At 41.2% G+C, this 25,318-nt stretch overlaps 2 protein-coding genes across 2 annotated transcripts in view; one reads left to right on the forward strand and one right to left on the reverse strand.

Annotated features, from left to right (window-relative positions):
* Nucleotides 1-47: 47 nt before the first annotated feature.
* LOC127356586 (chorion transcription factor Cf2-like) lies at nt 48-5,164 on the forward strand. Its single transcript, XM_051388446.1, has 2 exons — nt 48-287; nt 925-5,164. The coding sequence occupies exons 1-2, from the start codon at nt 95-97 to the stop codon at nt 1,953-1,955; spliced, it is 1,224 nt and encodes a 407-aa protein (XP_051244406.1). The 5' UTR covers nt 48-94; the 3' UTR covers nt 1,956-5,164.
* A 2,271-nt stretch (nt 5,165-7,435) lies between these two features.
* The window catches only part of doc2a (double C2-like domains, alpha), a 58,560-nt gene continuing 40,677 nt past the window's right edge, over nt 7,436-25,318 (reverse strand). The window contains exons 8-11 of the mRNA XM_051388815.1: nt 17,970-18,190; nt 15,013-15,094; nt 13,434-13,530; nt 7,436-10,886 (exon numbers count right to left, since the gene is read on the reverse strand). Coding sequence (XP_051244775.1) covers nt 10,750-10,886; nt 13,434-13,530; nt 15,013-15,094; nt 17,970-18,190 — 537 coding nt within the window. The 3' untranslated portion in view covers nt 7,436-10,749. The remainder of the gene's footprint in view (nt 10,887-13,433; nt 13,531-15,012; nt 15,095-17,969; nt 18,191-25,318) is intronic.

The following is a 25,318-nucleotide window of genomic DNA, read 5'->3' on the forward strand; positions in this document are numbered from 1 at the left end:
TTCTGAAGGAGCACGGTGCCGTTTCCGGTTTCGTTTGTTGTTGTCGTGCTGTGTTTCCGGTGTGGATGCGGCCGCAGCTGTTTATGGTTCCAAAATGACCAAACTGCAGCTACTGAACGCCTACCTGACGGAGCGGCTGACGGTGGTGGTGAAGGAGATCCTGGACGTGGTGGAGGACACGGTGACCGAGTACCGGGAGGAGACCGCCAGGACCAAGCGGGAGAACGAGAGCCTCCGGAGGCAGCTGCGGGACATCCTGCTGCTGGAGGCCGAGACGGAGTGGCTGAGTAAGGGCCGAGCTAGTCAGCTAGCTCCGAGGCGAGCTGTGACAGGACAGCGTTCCAAACTGCGCTTAAAATATGTCCGGTTTAAATCTTTAAAGGGAATTCACTTTAAATATCGGTTAAAAGACGGAGTTCAAAGTTTGTAGATGTTGTCAAGGACCCGTTTCTAAATTCGGCTTTAGTGAAATACACCAACTCTGTCGGCATTGTATGACAAATGTGACTTTTCATGGCCTTTCTGCCTGTTACTTCCTCTTTTTCCACCCAGTAACAGCTGAGGTTCCGAGAGTAGATTTTAACTGTTGGAAGTGAGAAGAGTTGCTGTTTAGATCATCGACCAATGTGCCGAATTAACCTTTGCAATGTATTGTTACAGAATTAAAAAACTTAAGTTTATCTGCTCTATGTTTAGAAGTAAAACAACATTACTTTAAATAACCACATTATCTAATGGAGTCTAGTGTGATGTTTTCTCTACACAGGAGATCTTCGGAGTTTTGGAACAAACTTAGGTTCAAAACATATAAAGAGTAGAGCTGATTAAGTGTAACATTTACCTCTGAAATCAAAGATTTTGTATTTGTTATATTGTATGTTTTTTCTAAATTCTGCTGTATGAACTGTATCTCTCCTGTTCCAGGGTCGACCAGTTCCCGCCTTGGTTTTGCGGCTCCTGATCAGCCTCCCTGTGATCCGGAGCTGAGGCCCCGCTCTGAGGAGCCAGACTCCACCCTGAACCAGCCAAGACAGCCGCCACATGAGCAGGTTGTTTCTGTGCAGTTGCTGTCGGTGCAGAGCCACCCGTCCCCGGGGCCGGTGCTCCTGCCGGCGGACGAGAAGCCTGTGGAGGCCTGGGAGCCGGCGCTGAAGCCCGACCTTCAGAAGGAGGCGTTTGGGAAAGCTTTGCCTCTTCCTTCTCACTCCTCCCTGAGTCCTCCCTCCCTCCCCGCCCCTGTCCCCAAAGTCCACGTTGAAGTTCCCGCTCTGAGAGAGGAGCCCCGGCCCCCGGCCCCCTCTGCTCTCATCAAGACTGAACCTGAGGAATACAAAGTGACTGAACCTGAAGGTCTCACGGACTCTCTGACGGCGCCTCCTGTCACACAGGAGCAGTTCACAAACAGGGCGGATGCGGTCAGGACGGTAGTTGTGCGTGCAGAGCGGCGTGAAGCTCACGCCAACAGGAAGTCCTCTCAGGAGAAGGTCACAGCCGACGATGCCACCGCTGCCGCTTACGCCCCCGAGCTTATCCACCGCTGCCCCCGCTGCGGTGAGACGTTCGGCCAGGCCAGCAGCCTCCGCCTGCACCTGGAGCAGAAGAGAAAGACGTACGCCTGCGAATGGTGCTGCAAGTCCTTTGCGCAGTCAGCCGACCTGCGGCGTCACCTGCGCACGCACACCGGCGAGAGACCGCACCGCTGCACCTTCTGCTCCAAGAGCTTCAGCCAGAGAGGGAACCTGCGTCGACACCTGCGCATCCACACAGGGGAGCGTCCGTACAGCTGCCCGTACTGCTGCCGCACCTTCAGCGACGGCGATACCATGAAGAAACACAAACGCACGCATTCGGGAGAGAAACCGTACCGCTGCGCTCAGTGCTCCAAGACCTTCACCAGCGCCAGCGGCCTGCAGATACACCTGAAGAAGGACATGTGCTTCGTGGCGAATGCCTGATTGAGTTCACGCATCAGAATGTTTATTTTAATGAAAGAATGAGCGCGTCACAAGCCAGGAGGATGTGCATTCATACAAATATATAATAAATATGTAGTTTATCAGTGTTAACATCCAAAATCTGAACGTCTTTACACAATAAACTGCACAGTTAAAGCTGCTGCAGGTAACTTTTATAAAGATAACTTCTGTCCTGACAGTAGAACATGAGACAGATAATCTGTGAAAGAATCCGGTTCCTGTGGTTCCTGAACGAAAACAACCAATCAGAGCAGAGAAACTGAGAGTGAGACTCTACAATCAACTATGTTTCATGAACACTTTATCTTTTAGAAGTGATCATTTTGCGTGTAAAGACGTAGAGATGTTGCGATAAACACAAGAAGCTGTTTGTTTACAACCTGCTGGCTCTGATGTGGCTCCGTTGTTATTCTTGCAGTAAAAACTGTGTTTGAACTCTGGAGGACGAGCAGCACCTGTCACCTGTGGGAACCGCGGCGGACAGCAACGACAAACGAGCTTTCACATTCCCGCCGAGCGTCTTTAAGGTTCTCTGTGTTTCCTCGAACGGGACGGGGTGCAGTTTATAGGCAGCTACACTTTATCTTCTTATTTATTTATTTATTTATTTTCTTTCATCTCGGGAGTTTTCCTTCCTGGACGCTGAGGATTCATCAACAGAGAGACAAACACTCAGCACACGACAGTAACCGTGTTTCCACCCATTTGAGTAATTTGGCAAAAGAAAATGTGAAATATAATATTTCTTGATTCGAGCCAAACATCTGAAACATCTCCTGCCAGTTTTGGGTCAATTGGACAAACAATTTAGGATTTATACTCTGATTTGTGTCGTTTTTGTTGCGCCCCCTGGTGGTGGATTTGAATGAACTTCTGAAGCTCATTGGTCAGAAACTTTACAACTAAATAAGATATCAATAAGCCTTATTACATCTTAGGGCTGGGCGATATGGCTTAAAAATAAAATCTCAGATTTTTTCACACCAAACCCGATTTACGATTTTAATCGATTTTTTTGACTGTTTTTTTAGCAGGTGTTTGTGGGCTGCGGTCCTGTATATCTCGCAGAGAGCAACATTTCTCCCACTCGGCTGCATGCCTCTGCTTGAGGTGCTGGAATAAATTGGTCGTACTATTACCTTTGGTTGCAACAGCTTTCAAACAAACTTTGCAGTGGGTCGTGGTTTGTTCGCTGTCGGACGCCACAAAACCAAACCAGTTCCAAACAACCGACGACACTGTGCCTTTTTTGGGGACGAGCTCATCCTGGCTTGCTGCCATGTTGTGTTTATCTGTGGAGAGGCGGGGGGAGGGGTCAGCGCACTCTGACCTACGGGAGCCCAAAGGGAGCGCCGGTGTTGTGGAAGTTCAAGAGAAAAGAGATTTTAACTAAAAATAAGTCGTGTTTAACAACAAATTTGAGTTAATGGACAAAATTGATTTATCGCCCAGCCCTATTACATCTGTTGATCAGCTTCATCCGATGATGATCTGCAGAAGATCTGGTAGCGATCTGACCGACGGTTCAAAAATGTTTTTCAAAAAATGTAAAATGGGGAAAATATAACCTAGTGGACTTTTATGGTCCAAGAGGAGTTTTTGTTGAGCACATTGAGCTGGACTCGTGTGTCCAATCTCAAGTCAGTCAGAGGGGAGGGGCATAGTGCCACCATCTGGCCAAAGTGTCTTTTTCTAGCTCATTCCTGGGCTGGAATTTGAGCTTCTTTGGCAGACTAATGATAATAATAATAATAATAATAATAATAATAATAACAACGGCTTGTTTCTATCTGACTACCGTTATGTGAATATTAGGAGTTAGTAATAAGCAGTCAGGAAACCAGAAGAAGAGATTGCAACAAGATGATGTCATTAAAAGAGTGGCAGTGGAGGTTCATGTTTTAATGTGAGGAAGTTTTCAGTGAGTTCAGTGTTCGCTACGTCATTCAGAAACAGTGTCCATCTCCCGTCAGCAGCATTTACTCTTTTTCTAAAAAACACCTTGAAAGAGTGAAAAATGAAGGCAAATTTAGCTGTTTCCATCAAACTTTTCTAATAAGATTCTTCTAAACACATTGATGGAAACAGTGAGGAGAATCGGGGACGAGGACTTGGAGAAATACTGCGAGGAATTCAAAATCGTATTCCTTTTGCACTTTGCCTGAAATGAGAAACGTGTTGCTGAACTGGCTCTGAAGTCCTCGAACCTCCTGCAGGTCAAAGCTTCAATCACAGATTCTGGAGGACTCTTCAGCAGAAATCAATAAGTTATCAATACCTTATCAATACTGTCATATGACTGATATTCTAGTTCAGTCTCATTCTTACTGGGGATGCACCATATGGATCTATTTCAGCTGATAATTTCACATTTTATTCAGTCTGGAACAAGAAAAATGTAATAAAAAAAAAATCCAATTATTGGCTGATTATTTATCAGTCCTGATATACGACGTGCATCCCTGATTGTTGTCTCCTGAAACGTCACTAAAATAGATAATTTAATTACCGTAATAACTCCACATTTCACTGAGTCACCAGTTTATCAGGAACAGATGAGCGTTTATCGGTAGTAGTGGGAAACTGATGGAAAAGTATTTGTGATCTTGTGAATAATAAATATTTCACTCAGCAAAGGGTCCATTTACTAGCTGTTCTGGAGCTTTCCATCATATGACAAAGTCTTCCTCTGCAGTCAGTTAATGTGGACCTTTAAGCGAACAGAAGTTCTTCAGGTTGCTCAGAAAATAAAGAAACTATGTTCATCAGCAGAAGAAGCTGCGGCTGAAAGCTCCAGAGCAGCCACTAAATGAACTTTATTAAGACGTCTGTTAGTCGCTCTGTTCCTGATAAAGCGATGACTCAGTTCGTGGACGCTGTTTTAAACTTCAGGTGTTTGAGCTCGTCGGATCAATAACGGTTGTGTCACTTCCTGTCCAGGTGACGGGTGTTGGGACTGCTCGCTGCAATACTGAATATAGAATAATATTTATTTTCTTTTATCAGTGTTAGAAGGCTTCAATCTCTCTCATATGATCATACTTTTGGAGGCAGCTGACTGTGAGGCATGATGGGAAACTGAGTGCAGGTTTGTGAGCAGAGTCTCTGTGATTATCAGTATTTTGTATTGATGTGAAACATCTTGGTTTTTTTTTTTAGGCAAAATAAATGTTCAGTGAAACTGTCAAGCTTCTGAAATGTTTGATTATAAAATCACTTGCTGCAAAATCTGCAGTTTGATTTATAACAAAACACATTTTTTTATTAAAGTTCTTCATGTTTAAAAAAAATGTTAATTTGTAAAGTAACTAAAGCTGTCGGAGTAACGAGTGCAGATAGACTGAGACACTGGGTGGAGGTTCTGAATAATTATATCTCTTTATATAAGAACGGTGTGCCTCAGGGGTCGGACTTGGGACCCATTTTTGGTTCTTTGAATAATGTGCCCAAGAGGAAGCATGTACAAACACATGGGGCCAGATGCATAAAACCCTGTGCAGGTGTTAAAATCTGTGTACACACAAAACAGGAAACATGCATTCGCAGTCTTTTCATCAGATTAATAAAACCTCGCCTACGTTTGTTCCTACATGTTTTTCCTTCACACATCTTAATCCTCCTTCTGACCGTTCCCAAAGTTTACTTTAAATGGGTTGAAATGTCCCTACTGCCTGATCTGCATACGATGGATCAGTGTTTAGAAACGTTTTGAGGAGAAATGGCGAAAAGAAAAAGAAGATTTGTACAGAATGTGAACTGACGGTAACAAAGGATCACATTGACAAAAGAAAATGTGTGTTATTGGATGCGAAACTGATCTGAACAGAAGAATGAATCAATGAAGGTTTAATCTGTTAACACACATCTTGAGAGGTTGATAATAACAATAAAGTTTATTTATTATCCGAACACAGTCTGCAAACTCCAGGCAGCCGACAGATGATCTAACAGGATGTAAAATCTGACTTTGACTGACTGCAGTCTTTTGTCGCCTCCTGCTGCTGGCGCCTGATCTCGTCCACTGTCCAGTTCATCTGGAATGAATCCAGTACCGTACTTCCTCGGGCAGAAGTCTGTTGTCAGTCCCAGAGGCCCCGGCTGAAAGGGGGCAGAGCGTTTGCTGTCAGGACCCCGAGGCTCTGGAACAATCTGCCCGAGGAAATCAGGTCGGCTGAGTCAGTGATCTCCCTTCTTAAAACATATTTCGTATGTATCGTAGTCTTTCTTGATTTTACTCTAATTTTCTTATCGTTTCTTTCCGAAATGTTTTTCTTCTTTTATCTGGTTGAAATTTTATTGATTTTATAAGTTTTATTTTTTCTGAGATTATTATTATTATTATTATTAAAGAAAAGACTCCTTAGATTTAAGAACAGCACTCGGGTAAAGGTACTGCAAACTCATCTGTATGAGGTCTGCAGTTTGTTTTCAGGACTTTACAGTATTGATTGTTTACTTATGGTGTGTATTGATTAGTTCATTTCCTGTTTCAGGAGGCGTACAGTGACCTTATGGGCCTGTGTGATGATGGACGGTGAGAACTTCTCACCTGACTGAAGAATCAATAAACCAACAATAATTATAATAATCAATATATCACCAAATATCCACCAGAGCTTCCTGTAATGTCAAATACTTGTTACAATTTGTCATCATAAATCACCAGAATTTATACTTTATTATATTTCCTGACATACAAAAATTACTGTACACTGAATTTTGGTGCATGTGAATTATATATTACCTCATATCTTATGCTATGCTTTTACATGAAATATTGTATATTTACATTTATTTTACAGCCTTCAGAGTAAGATTTTAGACAAAAATATTTGACCCGTTTATAAAATAATATGCAGGATTATAGGCTGAATTTCAGTGCAGGTGAATCTTCTATCTCATCTTACATTTACTATAAAAGTAGAAGGACCGAATTTTAAAACTGAATCTGAAACTTTTTTACTCAAGTAAAAGTAAAAAAGTACAGTACACGTAGGACGGCTACAGGTCAGCTGTCAGTGCTGTAGATACAGGGCACAAGTCAGTACTGTTATTATAAACTTTATTTCACAAGTTTTAGTGGAGTATAATCTGAACACACTATTTAATTACAACTGATTTTGGGGGTTACCATTAGATGTGAATAACCAACACTTCTTTCTGTGAGCTGTGGATGCAAGCAGTGGCTTCTTCAGGAAATGCTAATCTACAGCATTAGAAATGAACCACATATTTCCTGCTGGACACAAGATGTCTCTTCCTTCACTGAAGGTCCATTCTCAGTGTCACTGGTGGATCGCACTGTAGAAGTTATATACATTGACCCCCTAACTGACTGGAGGAGACTTTAAAACCAGTCCGACTGTGCTGTGAAGGTGCAGTTGTAGTGCTCTGCTCGGGCTGTAGGGGGCAGTAGTGGCCCACTCACAGGTAAAGAACCATAAACACACTCACTGATCTGTCTGTTGCATTCCAAATTTATTGTTGCATCATTGTACATAAAACACCTGATAGAAATGTAACTGTAAAGCACAAGATCAGTGTAAACAACAGTTCAACAATATCGTATAGAAAGCCACATTCGTACATTCAGTCGTGCATAAAAGATGAACAATAACACTGTAAACAAGAAATTCAACATGAGGTGTACCTGAATGTTTCATCATGTCTCACTTCAACGCTTTGAATTAGAAAACAGGCAGGGGGAGTATAGAGATATAAAGAAGTATATCAACATATTGCATCATGCAACAACGAGGAAGAACCACTTGTATTGATATTGATATCATCATCATCATCATCATCATCATCATCAGTCATGGCAACAATAGGATGCAGTTTGTTTTTCACAGTTGTATTAAGGAGTGCAATAGAGAAGTGATCCGTGCGTTACAGAGCAAATATCAGAGAAATGATACGAAGGAAATTCTGATTATTTTACCGATACGTTTGAAAGATGAGACCAACACAGCTGCTGACGGTTTATATTTTCTGCAGACGTTCTTTTTATGCCTCCAAATGTTCGCTAAACCCCTCCCCCGCAGTCAGTGATTGTCCAATCATAGCTTAGCAACCGTAACTAGGCACACAAGTGTGGAGGCTGGTTTTTATGGTGTGTTCACAACAAACACGAAGCAAATTTTCGCACCGTGATTCGAGCAAAGTTTCCTCTCACCTGAATATTTTTAACTCTCACAAATTTGCGTATTTGTCCAATTTCCGTCTTTGTATTGACTTTGTAATCTCATCGAGAGAAAAATGTGCTTTGTTATTTAAACATAGGTTTAAATGATGCATTGGTGGGTTTATCTGTTCTAATGTAACCTGTAACAGTTCGCCACTAGTGTTGATGGTCCTGAATGCTATCAGAGTTTAAACTAACTTTAGCGGCTCTTGGTTGGATTTTAGGTCGTTTATAATCCAGCAACCCCAGTAAATGCTACGTGAGCTAGCGTTACATCAGTCCTCATCCTGAAAGTGAAAACAAACTGTCTGTTAGCATGGCATCATGACCTGGAACCTGCTAGTTCGCACTTGATGGCTACATACATGATACCAATGCTAACAGACGGAAGCTAAAGTTATTTTACAGGGTTTACATTTTAAGAAAGGTATTTAGCTGTAAACGTTAGGACTCAGACAAAGACAGCATCTTCAGGTGCATCGTGGAGCTAACGTTAGCTCAACTGACAGCTGGTAAATCTGCTATCAAAGGTTGTCTTTCCAGTCACTGAAACTGCTTCTGTCTGATATTAAGGAGCTATTGTTTCAAATCTGTCTCGTTTCCTGTTCTGTGTTGTACGGTCAGCGGGGGCTAAAGTGGGGCTTAGCGAACGTTTAGGGATTCAGTATTCCTGTCGGTGTGGAGCAGCCTGTGAAACAATATTTAAATCAGTGGACATTAAACTTCACCACACTGAGATTCCTTCACTGTTAGCACCTTTGAAGACTGACCCTCCATCTATTCAAACCCTGGAACATTTCACTGAAATACTTCATACAGAAAAATCAAACAAGACTGAACAGTTGCAGGAATAAATCAAGTTACACGTCTGCAGCTTTTTCTGACTGTTTTTTCTGTAGCCGTCAGTGTTTCCAAATTTGACCTAATCAAAGCCACGAAGCCGCGCAATCATCATGAAAATTACCCAATTGCCTCGAGCCTCCCTGTTATATTCAGTATCTGAATATGAGTGCAAGAAGAAGAATAACAGATGGTCTTCTCTGTATAACTGAGCTTAAAACCACAGCTGAGATCTGTTTCACAATGACAGAATATTCATTTAAAGTCATTTTCAACTGAGTTGTAACTTAATTAAATTACATTTATTTCTGTTGATCTGTTGTTGGCTGTCCCGGTCCATTTTTACATAAAAAGTTGTCCATTGATCAGGAGAATCTGCCAACAGTGGTAGCTGTAGTGATGGAGGAACCTCCATCCAATCAGAGCCAGACACTAAAAACCAAAGCATCTACATTATGAAGGGGGGGGGTCCTGCACAAAGTTACCATCCACAGTCCCTCCAGGAAGTTGCACCTCTCAATTTTGTCCAGTCACTGCAAATCTTCCACAAATTTGACCAATCATAGCAGTCCCCCCCACACAAATAGTTAAACTACTAGTGATTTTATTCTCACTGGAACAAGTTGCCTTCGATTTTTAATATAGTACCATAAAACCTCAATTGAACGCAGGTCTCCTTTACAAAAAGGAATTAAAGGCCTGTCTCAAATAAAGGCAGGTTGAGTTCACTGACTGAAGCAAATAAAAACCTGGGCTATTAAAGTTTTATGGTTTACAAAACAAAAACAAACAAACAAATCAGCTATTTTTTTGGTTGACTGTTGACTAAACTCATAATTTAAAAGGCAACTGTCTTAACTTTAAAGTTTTAAGTTTTGAAATAAACAAAAAAAAGTTTTGCCAATGTACTAATAATTTGTTGTTGAGGTAATCTTAGAAACAAACATTTTAACATTCACATCACAGTGAACCAGAATTTTGTTTATGTGGGTGTTTGAAAATTAAATACTTTATTCACTAATTCCCACTTTAATGACTTTTCTGAACAATTTCTGAAATGGTTTGTTTCTCAAATTTAAAGACTCTTGTTTTTCTAACTCAGAAAAGTAACCATCACAACATTTGAGAAAAGCTGATGTAAAATCAGCCATTTTAGGTCTCAACAGTCCCCAGAAAAGCCTGCTGAATCCTGGAGGGACTGAGTCATCTATTCAGGAAATATCTTAACAACAGCAGTTAGTAAACCACCTCTTTAGTTAGAACAGAAGCTGAGCTGTATAAACATGAGAGGAACAAACTGGGTTTAGACTGAACGCAGAGAAGTTCTGTCTACGCAGACGGAGAAAATACTGCTGCTCTGACGGGAACATGCACTGACGGGAGGCATGGTGACAACAAAAACATAACAAATTTGGGAGCTGGTTTTTCTTTTAAAGAGAGCATGGGACTAAAATCTGTAGAAGAAAGAAGACATGCAACCGTCTGCAGCTGTGGTTTCTACTGAATGTGAGTTCCACCCCTCATAAGTGTCGGCCTGCAGTGGATGTAACCTGGTGCTGAGTGCAGGTGTGATGATCAATAATGAAGGCACACCACCATTCTGCTCCGACCATGGTGGCTCTAATTATAATACACTTTCCCTCTCTGCTGATTCCTGTGGTGAAGTTGCTTGAGTCCATCCCGTGAAGTACGCAGAGGCTGCCTGCGGTCCCCGACGGCGCCCGTCCGCACGTGCTGAGGCTGCTGGGTTTAGTCGTGGCTGAGGGTTCGTGGCAGCTCGTTGGTCAGGATGTGCCACCGCTCCACCCGCCTGCCCTTGTTCTTCAGGCAGTCCATCCAGTGCCGGAGGGCGTCGCCCTGTGAGTGACAGCTCAGACAGACGCCGCCTGAACGGGCGACAAACAGAAAGTCTCACGTTAAAATTAGTTACATTACTAGTTACAGACAAAAGTAATTGAAGTAAACTTGGAACATATTTCTGCACAGTGGGAGGATTTTGTCCACTGGAAGAACATTATGAAGGGATCGCTTTGAGAATGTGAGTCTGTCCTTTAAACTGTTGACTGGAGCTATGCTAACATCAGAGTCCACCCGGCACGGCTTTATAACGTTTGGTTCTGAGATCCTCAAATCTCACCGAGAGTATTCAGAGCGGGTTGCTGCTTTGTTGTTTTCTTGTATATTTTATCCTTTAAAAAGAATTTGAAAGTGACTTCTGGCCTTGTGCCACAATATTGATCTAGCTTGAAATTCAATCTGGAATCTGCATGTGGCATTTTATTTTGAAAATTGACTGAATTCTCTATACTTCCACTCACTGTGATCTGCTCTGATCTGTGCGGTTTCATGCAAGTGGGTCGCAGCTTTCGAAGAACTCTAGTAGCACCAGGCTATGGGATCTGTAAGCACCAGGCTAAGGGAGCTTTCACACTGGTACATTATAACCTGGACTTTACCCGAGGGCTTGCTGTTGCTGACCCTGCTCCAGAGCTCCAACTTTGAGAGACGGGGCTAAAGACAAATGTAAACATCAGTCACGTGTTCCAGCAGACATTTAACCCAGAGCTAGCAGAAGCATTAGCCCAGAGATAAAAGTATTCTATGAACCCTCACTATGACATGCCTGACATCTGTGGCAGAGCGACGGGCGCTGAACAGGCTCCTGTCAGTCATGGACAATCCACTGCATCCGCTGCACAGCACCATCTACAGGCAGAGACAATCCACTGCATCCACTGCACAGCACCATCTACAGGCAGAGGAGCAGCTTCAGCGACAGGCTGCTGTCACTGTCCTGTTCCACTGAAAGACTGAGGAGACCGTTCCTCCCCCACGCCATCAGGCTCTTCAACTCCACCCAGGGGAGAGAAACTCAAAACTCCAATATGTCTGCCCTTTAGTTAACTATACCACCTGACGCAGTGCACCCTGCATTATGTGACCACTGACTGACTGACACTACTTATGTACCTTAGGCCTTTGAAGCACTGGATTTGACCATGCACCTTAGGACAATTACCCAGTGCTTGTTATTTTATGTCATTTCATTTCATTTTATTTTATTTTATTTTATTTTATTTTATTTTATTAGTTCTTTTGCATTTGACCTCTTGTTGTTGTTATTGTTATTATTATCAGTCTGTGGATACTGCTTGAAACTGAATTTCCCCTTGGGGATGGATAAAGTATCTATCTAATCTAACCTAATCTAATGTAATCTATCCTGGGGCTAACAGACCCCTAACCCCAGGGCAAAGGGCTTTTAACTCTGATAATCGTATAGCCCTGGCTTTATGTTAAACCGGGGTTAACTGTGTGCATTATCCCAGGGTCAACTCTTTGCTCAGGGCTGACATTAGTATTCAGTGTGAATATCCAGTGAAACATACATGTTTAATCCTTTGCTACTGTAATAAGTGCTAAACTACTGAGGGTTCATATTAATGACTTCTGGCTCAAAGTGTGTAAAGAAATCAATAATATAGCTCAGAAAAATAAACCTGTTTTTCACTGGAGCTGCATAAGGTGAATAGATTTTAGTTCAAGGAGTTGTGACGATCTTCAGTGGATTTCAGACTCCCTACGGTCTCACATTGGATTCAGAGTGTTAGGAAACTTATTCCTTTAGAAGCAATAAGCTTCTGGCTCAAGTACAAAAAACATCTACGTTTCTTAATATCTGGGCCCTCTTTCTGGACTATATTGGGGATGATGGGGCCCTGCAGAGGGGGCTCTATAAGGGTGCTTATTCTAATGTCTAATATGCCATTATCCCTTCAGTATGATTACCCTTGTTGTATGAACCTGTTTTTGGTAAATGATTATCTATTCATTTTATTTCTGTTTTTTAAGATGTGGAGGGAATATGTTCCGTGTTAGATGTAAGGTTAAAAAACAGGGTACATTTTTTTGCGTGTGTAAAGCTACAGTTGTAGAACACCGTGACTTTTGCCTCACAAACAGCAGCAAACACGCTGCTCAACATTAAATAAGCCGTGCTCTTGAGATGAATTATTGGCAACCAGCAGCGCTTTGATTTTTCCATATTTAACAATATTAATATAATAACACACAGAAACTGTAATTATCAGAACTAAAGGAGGAAAGGGAGCCCGATCAGTAATACAGATGGTGGGACTGATAAAAATTCATTCATAATCATAACAAACAAAGCTTTGGCTGAACAGCTTTGCCGACGCTAACGAGCAGCATGTGTCAGATTCATTAATATTTACATCGTTTCCTCTCAGCTGAACAAGACGACGATCCTGTCAAACATTTTCAGCTCATTATGTGATTATTTACTCAGATATTCTCCACGCAACCATAAAACATGTCCTTGAGACAAAGAGCACTCAGGGTTCAGGAACCAGTTCCACCGACAGGCTGAGAGGAGGTTTCAGTGATCACGATGAGCTGCAAGGGTGTCTCACCTATGAAGTCGTTGGAGCGTCCCAGGTCGTAGTCCCACACAGTCACCTCCAGCGTCTTGTTGGCGAGCTCAGACAGCGAGATCTCATAGAAAAACTCCTGCAGTCATCAGACACAGAGAGAAGCAGAGTACAGGTCTGTGAGGTGCAAAAACAAACAATTTCACGTTGTGCTGCCTCGGTTTTATTTGGAGAATATTCAGGTCCGGTAATATTCTTTACTTTCCTTCCGACCCGACTAACAAATATTGTGTATGTGTGACAAATATATCTTCACCTATAGTGGATCCATTAGCTGACTCTGTTGGACTGGGAGCTCCCAGTGAACACCACAACCAGACCGGGACTGAATGCAGCATCTGATGCTGACGGAGGACAGTTTGACTACTGAGGTGGTTTTTTTTGCTCGTTTTGGCTCTGGGAAGCCCAGGGCTGAGTCAGCTACTGTTAGCTGCACAAGCTAACTGGCTAAACGGCAGCTAACATTACCGTTAGTAGCAGTAAAAGTCCATCTGAAAACTCCAGTAATCACGTCTCAATGCTTTTGTAGAACTGTCCTCCGTCTGTCAACAGCAGCAGCTGTTAGCTGAGCTGAGACAGAGCAGCTGGAGGACGCCAGAGGGAAAACCAGACAATACCAGTGATTTGGGTGAAACTGGATGATATTTTAGAAAGTAGTGTTTTTACAGTAATCGGTGAGCTCCGGTAGCTAGCCATGCTGTTAGCTAGCTAGCCAACTAATGAATCTTCACGCTGTGTGGCTAAAAGTTGAAGATTGATTGACGGGTGAATGTCAGGATATTATTGGTTGGAATCAGTTAATTCATGATGATGTAAGCATGCGTCACATTTTAATTTTCAGGGAAGATTGAATTTTGATATAAACAAAAAAAGATTTGAAATTGAAAGGTTTTTGGCATACATTGTTTAACGGGTACAATATGACTGAGGAAGTAATCTAAAGTGGTTAAAGAGGCATTTTTCATTTAATCTGGACTCAAACAGTAGTTCTCATCAGTTTTAATTTTTCTGGATTAGGTACAGAAAATCTAGTCCAACAGGTCACATATGAAACATTAAACACACAAACTAACATATTCAAAGTGTAGCAAAGTGTAACTACAGCCTGTAGAAGCCTGAAACTACAATAAAAAATGTCTTTAAAGTGACAATAATTATAATAATTTTTATAATGTATTTTTAAAAACGACAATGTGATACTAATGATAATCAACACAGACAAGCGCTTTTTCTGGTTCTCTAGTTTTTAAAAGGTGAAAATCTAATTTAGTTCAGGAAAGAAAAAGTTTCTGACAGCTGTTCAGATATTCTGGTTTTCATTTATGTGGGAGAACAATTGGAGATGTTTCAGTTATTCAGAAAAACAAGATGAAGCAGTTCATTTTCCTTTACACTGAGCAGAGATATTAGCCTGCAATAAAAGAGACTGAGCTCATTAAGGTTGCGTCTCAGAGAGACCAGAAGTGAAGGCCCTGAGCTGTGTGTGAAGCTCTGGGCCGGCGTTGGACCTGCTGTGGCAGCCTGAGGAGGAGGAGGAGGAGGAGGAGCTCAGGGTTTTTACCTCATTGAATTCGGGGTTGAGGGTCTTTTTCATCACTGTTGTTTTGTGCTTGGATTTCTTCTGTATGTCAGGCTTCAGGTATCTGACAGCAGAGGGAGAGAAGAGCAGATTTAGAGACTGTGTTTAACTGACCACAGCCAACTGTGAGGTCACAGTGTACTGGAGTACACCTGTACATCACTGCAGGAAGAAGTATTCAGATACTTTAATACCACATTGTGGAAAACTCCACTAAATGTAAAAGTACTGCTTTCAAAATCTTCAAGTAAATGTGAGTATCATCGGCAAAATGACTGACCTGATGTCCTGAAAAGATGTCGTACAGTTAATGTTCAATTATATTACCTTCATATTTCCTTTTCACATTACTTTTATGGTGTTTGTCATTTTAATTGTGCTTGTTTTTGTATTTTATATCCACTTCCATGTATTTTGCAGTTGTGACTGTTTTAGAAAGCACTTTGCTTTAGCTTAGTCTCATGTCATTCAATGTATATTTGATAGAGACAGATACAGCTTCCACAGAAACTCTATCTATCTATCTATCAATCTATCTATCTATCTACTATTAACACTTTTTCCTGAGTTTACATTGTTAAAGAAGCTGCTGTAAAATGGTGGATACATTTCTTTTGCATCAACCCCTCCACGAAATGATTTGTTTGGTCTGATAACATTTGGAGAGTTGAGAAGTGCTACAAGATTCAATAATTTCATCTCCATTCAGCTGTTTTTCCTGATGTGTTTTGCCAAGGTGTTTTATCAAATAAGTTAAATTATCTTTAAATCTTATTACCTTTAAATTAACCTGCACAGTTAATTGATAATTGAGGCTTTTATTTCTACAATCCGGCCATTATTTCATTAATTTAAGTTATTAATTATAATGGCAGCTTTAGTCCTCCGTAAGTCACAGGTAGGAGAGTCGTTTAAGTCTGATACAGGTTTGGATTCAGTCAAACTAATGTCATACTTTCACCGCAGGTTTGAAACTTATCAGGAAAGGATTACCACCACAAAGTCGATAGATTTATCTAGTTGGATTTGAAGATAATAAATCCAGACACAGACTGATTGAGAGGAACAGGTGATGACGCCGACTGTCTGGTTTTTAAAAGGAATATTGACCTTCTATAAAGTGATGTATTGGCTGAAAGCGAGTCGTGACGCAGCATGCTGATATTCTGGACTCCGTAGTGATTTTAAAAACTGGTAAATCGGAGTTCACTTGACCCCTTGGCTGCCAGTTGCCTTTTTGTTCTGCTTCAGACTCAGTTTGTATTCTGACGTCGTGCAACAGAAAACTCTTGTCCTCTTCAAAAGCCAGCTAAAGCCTTAAATCCCCGACTCTGGCCCCGAGTGTTTCCTCTGACAGAGCACTGCTCCGCTCACTGTTTCCTTCTCCTAACTGATTATCCTTCCTGCTAGGAAACAGATGGTGCAACTTTAACAACAATTGCATCATTGATTAGTAAAGTTAATGAGTTGGCAAAACTCCAGCTTTTATTTGTCTCATTAGTGCTGAAGTCCAGTATTCAGTAGACATCCTCAGTGCAGGAGGAGTTCAGGTTCGGCTCCAACACATTTGTGTCCATTTGAATGAACATTGTAAAGTTTGTATTTGAACAGCTGAGCATTATTTAAAGAGGTTATTGTTTTAACAGCAGTAATCCTCTAAAACTTTACTTCTAAAGCACTTTTATACACTAATTTACATTTATACAGTTAATCCAAGTAGACAGAAATTAATTGTGACTTTGTGTTTCTCTGCTCATTGTTTAATTTATTTATCAACAATTAACCAATTCCCTTAAAAATGAAGTGAGTATTAGGGGGATTCAGTGAAAGTTAAAGCTGCAAGCAGTGATAAACACAGACCACCGTTCAGGCCACAACTGTTATCAGACGTATAAAGTTTGGTGTTTGACGAAAGCTAAAAAAAGCGAAACTTTTCATCGTGAAGGTCTTTAGATGCTGCTGACCTAATCTGAAGTCAAGTTGAGGAATTATGTATGAGGAGGTTGATGAAGGACAACGCCTAAAAAAATAAAATAAAAAGACGCCTAAAATGACCATTAAGTTTAAAATTGCTGACTCTTTGGGTTTGGGGTATGGGTCTAAGAGGGTTTTTGAATGTTGGGGCAGGATACATGTGCCTACAGATTTTTGTGTGTGTACGTGAAATGTGCTTTGTTGAAGTATTTACAACAACTTGTTACACAAGCTTTCACCACCGCTGACGTGTGCAGTGTTTGGTGAGGTTTGGAGCACGTTTGGCACAAGGATAATTCCTTCAGTTACGATAGGGTCCTCGGAGTGGTTGCTAATAAACACAATAAAGCCTGCAGGTAATCGTTAAGCAAACAAAACTATTGCACAGCTACTTTAAAATCTGCCTTGATTCAGGTAATCTAGTGGAAACGGGTTCTTTAATATTCACTCAGGGTTCAGTTTCAGAACAATAAAATCCCTTTCAGTCAGAAAACAGAAGAATTCTGAAAAGGTCAGAGTTAGCAGCTGATAATATCCCATAAAGTAAGGTCTGCAGAGAGTTGAGGAAGCAGTGTGCAGCTCCTCTCCTCTCTTATGCCCTAAAGAACCGGCTGCATCACACTCTGATTGGCCGAGAGAGGATTTACTAAGCTGCTCTCAATCATTGATCAGGAGTCGGTCCCCACAGCACACAACAGGTGATCTGAATGATCCTCTAACCGGCTGAAATGAACTGGAAGCTGGACAGCAGGAACCAAAGAATGAGGGATAGATACAGTCGGACAAAATGAAATGAAGTCCTGTCCAATCAGAAGTTCTTTGTTAATGTGTGTCTGACTCATTATATCCTCCTCCATGTCGAGATCTGTGTGAGTGAGCAAATTAAAACAGTATTTGGTTCTTAGTTTTGTTATTAGCATCATGTTTGTAAGATATTAGCATGCTAACGTTAGCTCTGTTCTTACATTTTGACGTAGGGGTCAGAGAATCCGTTGACGTCCATGGCGGCCAGGTGAGCGCAGCGCCTCACGCCCACACAGAGACCTCCGCTGCGACGCCCTTCAGCTCCTCCTGCTCCTCCTCCGCGCTCTGCGTCTTTTTCCTCCGAACTGAGCGGAGGCAGAAACTGCAGCGAGAGAAGAAGACGACCTCGCTCCTCCAGACTGTGCAGCTGCTCGTTCTCCCACTGCGGACAAAGTCAGATCAATCAGATTGATTAGATCAGATCAGTTTGATTAGATAAGTTTAATTAATTAGCTTAGTCGGATTAGTTTAATCAAGAACAATTAGATTAGACCTTGATTATTTTAGACTCATTAGCTCAGTCAGATTAGTTTAGTATTGGTTTACTGATCATGTATTTATCAACCACAACAAATGTATTTGATCATTAATAGGCCGTATGCATGTAGTTAGCATTTCCACTGAGCTTCCACAGGTCTGAGTAACAGACTGAGTGTTTGATAAACCTGCTCAAACTAAATGTGCACCTACAGTAGGTTTATATGTATCTGAATCAGGGGCAGTACAATACAAGTGCATTCAAACTTTTCCAGGCCACTCGTCATTTTAATCAATTTCCAGGTGTTTCCACGCCTGGAAAACTAGTCTTTAAATGTCCAGGTTTTCCAGGATGAGTAGGAACTCCGCCAGAGGATGAATCCTGCTGACAATCCTCTGACTTCATCTGATGCCATCAACAGGTCCAAGTCCTCTAAAATAATCACTATAGTTTGATGTGAACATAGAATGCTAATATTAGCATGTAGCTAATATGCAGAACCTGAGGATGAACTCAATTACTTCCTCTTGCGCCGACATCTGGACAGGACGCCAACGTCACACACCTGATATCTCTCCTGATCTGACAGATTCATTTATAGATAGAATATGGACAGCGTCATGTTTAAGTTCACTGCTCAGTACCGACCCCACAGCTGCACAGATTCAAAACATAAAACAACAAACTCTATTATCAGAGGTTTTGGGTCCATTTTGGTGCATTTTATTTTTTCCTGTGCTAACATCAGGACAGGATTGTCTCTGGTGTCTTTAGCAGCGTTTGTGCTTCAGGCAGTTTAAAACATTCCAGCATTTCACATTCAGTGATCAGTGTCAGTCCCACAGGTGAGGACATCAAAACACTCTGCCAGCAGGTTTCTATCTGTGTGTGTGGACACTCGTTCTCTCTGGATGAATTACAAAACCAGGTTTTCAAAGATTGTTTCCTCCCACAAGAAGGACCACCGATCAGAGGATTCAGTTCAGAAGAGAGGGAGAGTCAGAGCGGGTTGACTAGAAAGTACCACAGTTAATTATTAATGATATTAATGCAGCCAGTGATAATTAATAATAAGCTTTGGGCTCTTTAAGTGCTGACAGAAAGTCTGTGTAAATAATGACGTCACACTAAATGCTAAATTCACCACGTTCATGGTTTTTGCATTCATTTGAAAGGCCTTTAAATAGCCAACCTAATCATTTTAAACATTTTACACAAATCTTAAATGAATAAAACAAACCGAAACGTCTTTCCTGCCAAATCCCAGTAAAAAAGGACAAAATCATTATAGGTTTGAAGTTTTTTTGGCTTTTTAATTAATGGCTTTCATTATGTCAGATTTTATGGGTGCTGCAGACTAATTCACATTGGTGCTTTTGAAGCGAGTAGAAATGGATTAAATCCTGAAACTGTGGATTCACTGTGTGTGCCAAACACTGGGCAATAAAAGACAATACAGTAGACTACTGTTTAATTCAACACTGTTAAGATGTAAAGAATGCACCGATTGTGTGAGTTCATGTCTGTAATGAACGGTCCCTTGTTTTGCTGATATTCAACAATAAAGAACACGTCAGTGATGTGTTGTCTGTGAACGATTGGAGTCAACTCGTGTCTGAGAGACTATTTATTTTGTCTTTATTGTTTTTAACGCATTAAAAATAAGCCTAATTCTATAACGTCATCATCATCATCCATCCAGCTTCTGTGTTACCTGTAAGTCCTGAGTGTACAGGTAGGACTCAAAGTGTCAGCCATGACTGGATAAAGACAGTCTTATATTTTTTTCATCTGAAAATAACCCAGCAGCCTGTGGGAGTTGAGCCTTTTCAGTCCAACTATAATCTCATTTTCTACTGAGGAGCTGCAAATTTAATTTCAGCCCAAACAGTTCCCACAAAGATCATGTGTGTAAAGCAGCGGTTTTCCGACCGTTCACTACAGTGGAAGTATGTGCGTATAATGAGTAAAATGAAGTTAAAGTATTAAGGTGTTGTACTATTATATATAATATCAGATTTTTCTGACTCGTGCACTAATGTGAAAGCAGGATTTTACTGTTGGAGTTGGTTGAGGACTTAAACTAATGATTATTTTCCATTGATTGATTGCTTTGTAAAAATTGTGAAAATACAAAAAAATATCGTCACAATTAGTTCGAAGTGACACCCTCACAACCAACAGTCCAAACCTCACAATTATTACAATTACATTCAAATTATTACAATCATTGCAAGGAAAAAGTGAAAATGTTCATGTTTATGAAGCTGAAAAATGAGTTCACTGATTAATGGTTTCAGCTGTATTTAAATAAACTGATGGTAGTTTCATTTATAACAACATCATATGTTGTTGTGTGTTCATTTATAAAGCTGTAGTAGATAAATGTAGTCAATAGTAGAATATTTCACACTGAGATGTGTTGGAGTAAAAGTAGAAAGACTCTAGAACAGCACAAGTACCTCGAGGTTATATGGACAAAATTTACTTGCCACTGCAAGTAGAGCACCAGAATCTCAGACCAGAAACACAATAAAACTCACTAAAACCGTCTTTGTTAGTCTTTCTAACGATTACCAACTCCACTAACAGTAGTAGTTTCTGCCACTGACAGACTCAGGTTGTTATTGTCAGTGTCTGACAGCATTATGGAAAGGATCCCTACAGAGATAGACCTTTAGTTTAACCACAAACAGCCGTAATATCACTATCACTCTCCACCAGACTCCAGAGACACAAACACTGATTTTACCTTCAGATCATCGTAACTTCATTCAAAGTGGACAGAAATAGAATAAAACTCATTAAAAGCGTCTCTGTTAGTGTTTCCAATAATCACCAACTCTGGTTTGGTGGAAATAAATCCTTAATTCACCGACGTAGATGATAAAAACAGCAGTTTCAGTCGGAGCAGACCGGCTACGATACAACACAGGCAGAGGGAGAGAGACACCATGTGACTCTGTGTCTGTATATAGAGAATATAATGTTAGCTGCTATATTAATGTCTTAAATCTCATATATGTATCTTATATCTGTATGTATAACCTTATTTAGTTACATTCCAGCACTGGCAGAAGCTCATTAAAACTCTTCCTACAGCTGGTCTTTGATTTGATCTTTGAGGGTGAGAAGATCGATGGTTTAATCCTCCATCTTTGTCTCTCCGCCTTTACTCTCTTCCTCCCCCCTTCTGCGATGTCCCTATTAGTGTTTCTCCTCCACTATCTCACCCCATCACCCCACAGATCCTCATTACAGACAACGCTCACAGTTTACCACCTGTGTCTCTCACTTTGATCAACGCACCCATCGTCACACTTTGACCTTCTGTTGCTTCCAAAAAGCACCCGAAGCCTTCAGCTTTGAACAAAAGAAGTAAAGGTGAAAATGTAATTTAGGTTATTTATATTAAAAGCTTCCTACAAATTCAGTTGGGCGTTCAGCTCCAGAGAGCCTGTTTCCCACCATCCTTCACATTAAACTGCAGCTAATAAAAGAAAAAAAAAAGGTCAGAAAAAAGGCAGATCGAAGGCTTCTAGCGGGAGTCAGTGCCGCTTGGCAGGATCTCTCTCCCGCCCACCTCCAATTGGTGGGAAAGGCACTTTGTAGATGAACCCTGCACTGGATGAGATTTCAGCTCAGTAACATTTACAAAGTCAGCCTCTCTGAAATGAAATAAGCCATCAGTCCAGCCCCAGATATCTGCCCCAATCCTAACTTCAATACTGCCGCGGAAAATGTCATCAGGCAGCGGGTTCGGGTTCCAGGTGAGCGGCTGACGGACAGCCGGCGCCGTGTTCAAGCTCTGTCCTCGTGTTTGAAGAGTAAAGGGTTAAACTCCATCCAGAGACGGATGACCTCGCAGGAAGGTCGGATTCTGCAAACAGAGGCGGCGGCTTCATTCTCCGTTCAGACTCAAGAGACGTTTCTACGTGTTGTTTACCTGACAGACAGCGTGAGATTGAGACGGCAGAATGTTTGTTTCCTGCCAGCAGCATGATAAAGTTCATTTACTCCAGTACTGTACTTTTGGGGTTCTTGTACTTAAATATGTCAATTTTTATTTAACTTTATACTTCCACTACATTTCAGACACATTTTGTACTTTTTGATCTGCTATACGTTAGTTAAATTTCTTCATTATTAAAGGTTCAATATGTAACATTGAGGAGGATCTATTGTCAGAAATGGAATATAATATTCAGATGTATGTTTTCATTAGTGTAGAATCACCTGAAAATAAAAATCAAATAAGAATGAGCGGGTCCTCTTCTACGGAGGCCGCCATGTTGAACCACCATGTTTCTACAGTAGCCCAGAACGGACAACCCAATCACTGGCTCTAGATACGGCCTTTTGTGTTTTGCGGCCACCGTTTGTTTCTCCTACACGTGTTGAACGGGATCAATATTCAGTGTGGTCAGTAACCTGAAGTCCTAATGAAACAGGAAGCTGTTTGCTCTTATTTATGTGTTTCCTGTAGCTACTGACGGACGTGTTGCAGAGATTGATTGCTCTTTACAATCTGTCAACAATCTGTAAACAATCTGTAAACAGCCCTATGAGCTAGCGTCATCTACCTTCCGGGTGCTAGTCTGACAGGGAATCCAGTACCAAAGTGGTTTGGCTCCTAGCATCCTTGAGTCAGTTAGGTTAGCTGACCGAGCTAACAGCCGTTATCAATCAATCTGTCCATCAGAAACTCAGTAAATGACCTCGGTACTGTAACGTTATTCCCTGCCGGTCTCAGAGGCTGTGTTTGATTCCGGTCTGGCTGCTGAGCCCGGTTCTGATGCCTGCTGACGGACAGATACAGTTAGCAGCAGTTTATGAGCGGTTAGCTACTTTAGCTAAAGCTATCTGTCCATCAGGAAACTCTATAAATCACAGAGAGTTGAAGCTGAGCAGCCGCAGGACGTCAGAGGGAAAACCAGGAAATATTTTCTCCATAAAATCTGATCCAGTTTCACCAAAATCACTGAATCCAGTTAGAAAGCTGAGCTTCTGTACAGTCATCAGTGAGGACAGAGCGGTCTGTACATCTATGTGCCCCCGAGTGCAGGAGGAGTCATTGACAACTTTTTATTGTTTTTCAAGAAACTCTATATCAAATATCTGAAAATGACTTTTTTGTCACTGTTGGTTCAAATACACACTTTAAAGTAAACTTGATTACTTTATGTAGTTTTTTATACAAATAAAGACAAGAAAAAGTATTGACAAGTTTAAACTGAATTTTCAAAATCCTAATTCTGATAATAATCCCATTTTTACTAAATGTAATTTACAATGTAAATGTAATCTTTTAATTAAACTGTTCAATGTAATCTGTTACTCCCAAAATTAAACATGTTCATCTATAGCTGCTAAAAAGTATTAAAACATTTGCAGTATAGATGGAGAAAGAGTGAAAATTGAAGACGTATCTGTCCTCTAATGAGCAGAGAAACACTCCAACAGACTGAGTTTGTTTTCAGGTTTGTGTTTTACAGCCGGCAGCTCTCAGATCAGTGAAGGTGAGTCATTAAGTAAAGCTCCTGTTTGTCACCACACTGAGGTCAATTGGTTCAAAACACCAGAGGGATATCTGCCACAATAAAACACCTCCCCTGCCTCCGTCTTTGTTAAAACACCTGTACGACTGCTGAGGTAATGGCAGGCGGCTAAATGAGCTCACATCGGTTTAAAAACCACAGCAGCGCCGACAGAGCAGCCCGAGGATTATCTCCGCCTGCGTCATACGAACCACGGGAATCTAAACAAATCTATAAAAGTGTCTAATTGGACCCTGAAGTCTTTTATTCTTCAAACTATTGACAGAATCAGCTGATGGGACATGTTGCTAATAAAAGACAGAGACAGTCCAAACACCTGGGACAGGTTCTCTGCAGGTGACGGTACCGCTGTGCAGCACCTGGTGGGGGGGCGTTGCTGTGGAAACACATTTTTGTTTTGTTTCAAAAAAGTCAGAAACAGACGACAAACAGAGAATATGAATACAGGTTGTTCTTTCAAACCACGAGTGTCAGGACCAAGAAGTCCAAACCGAAGACTTACAAGTCCCAAGTCCGGACCAACAAGTCCCAAATCAAAACCAAGTCCCACCTCAAGACCTAAATCAAGACCGTGAACCAAGTAGAGACCAAAAAGTCCCAGATCAAGACCAAAACCAAGACCAATGAGACCAAACAACTCACTAATGTTTTATCTCTTGAGCATCAAACGGACTTTGAGCAATTTGTTTCTCACTAATTTTTTAAAAAACGAAAAAAACGAAATGTTTTAGATCAGAAATTAAGAGAAAATGTTTTGAATGAATTTGCTTTCATAAGCTACAAATGATCCAGTGGGCAGGAATAAACACATGCAGGTCAGTTATCCGTCCCTGTGGACGTGTTGAGGTGTAGTTTGGTAAATGGATTTGACTGACTAATAATAGAACATCCAATCTCATCCTGACGTTCCGAGAGACGAACACGAGGCCTCCCTGTCGCGGTGAGATTGTCTAACCTGCAGTTCAGAGACTCCCAGAGGTCTTTAAGAGGTCTAGCAGTCGTCTAGAAAAATGAGAAGTAGTTTCATCTCCTAACAGTTTAATTTACTGGAAATGATCCCAGTTAGAGGGAGCATAATAAGGACTAATTCAGATAATAGGTTTCACTCCACTCTGCCACTGTTATCTTCCCACATGGAGCGGAGGAAGTCTGAACTGATGACAACAGAAGCTCCTTCTGAGGATCTCCGGGACTAAAAGAAATCTAAAAATACTCTGTGCGTCTCTTTAGGGTCCACTTTGATCCACTTCAGTTACACATTGCTCACGTTTCTCTCTGAGATAAATGAACCTTTAAATACATCATTTAGGGAAATCATCTTATGCTCTCTCTTTCTGAGAAGTCTGTGTGTTCAGTAATGAGCTGGAAAGAGGATGTGTTAGCTTAGCTTAGCATAAAGACCGGAAGCAAAGGGAAACAGCTAGCCGGTCCAGAGCTCACAAATACATCTACCAACACCTGTAAAGATGTTACA

The sequence above is a fragment of the Dicentrarchus labrax genome, unplaced genomic scaffold, assembly GCF_905237075.1.
Source record: "Dicentrarchus labrax unplaced genomic scaffold, dlabrax2021, whole genome shotgun sequence".
Taxonomy (NCBI): domain Eukaryota; kingdom Metazoa; phylum Chordata; class Actinopteri; family Moronidae; genus Dicentrarchus; species Dicentrarchus labrax.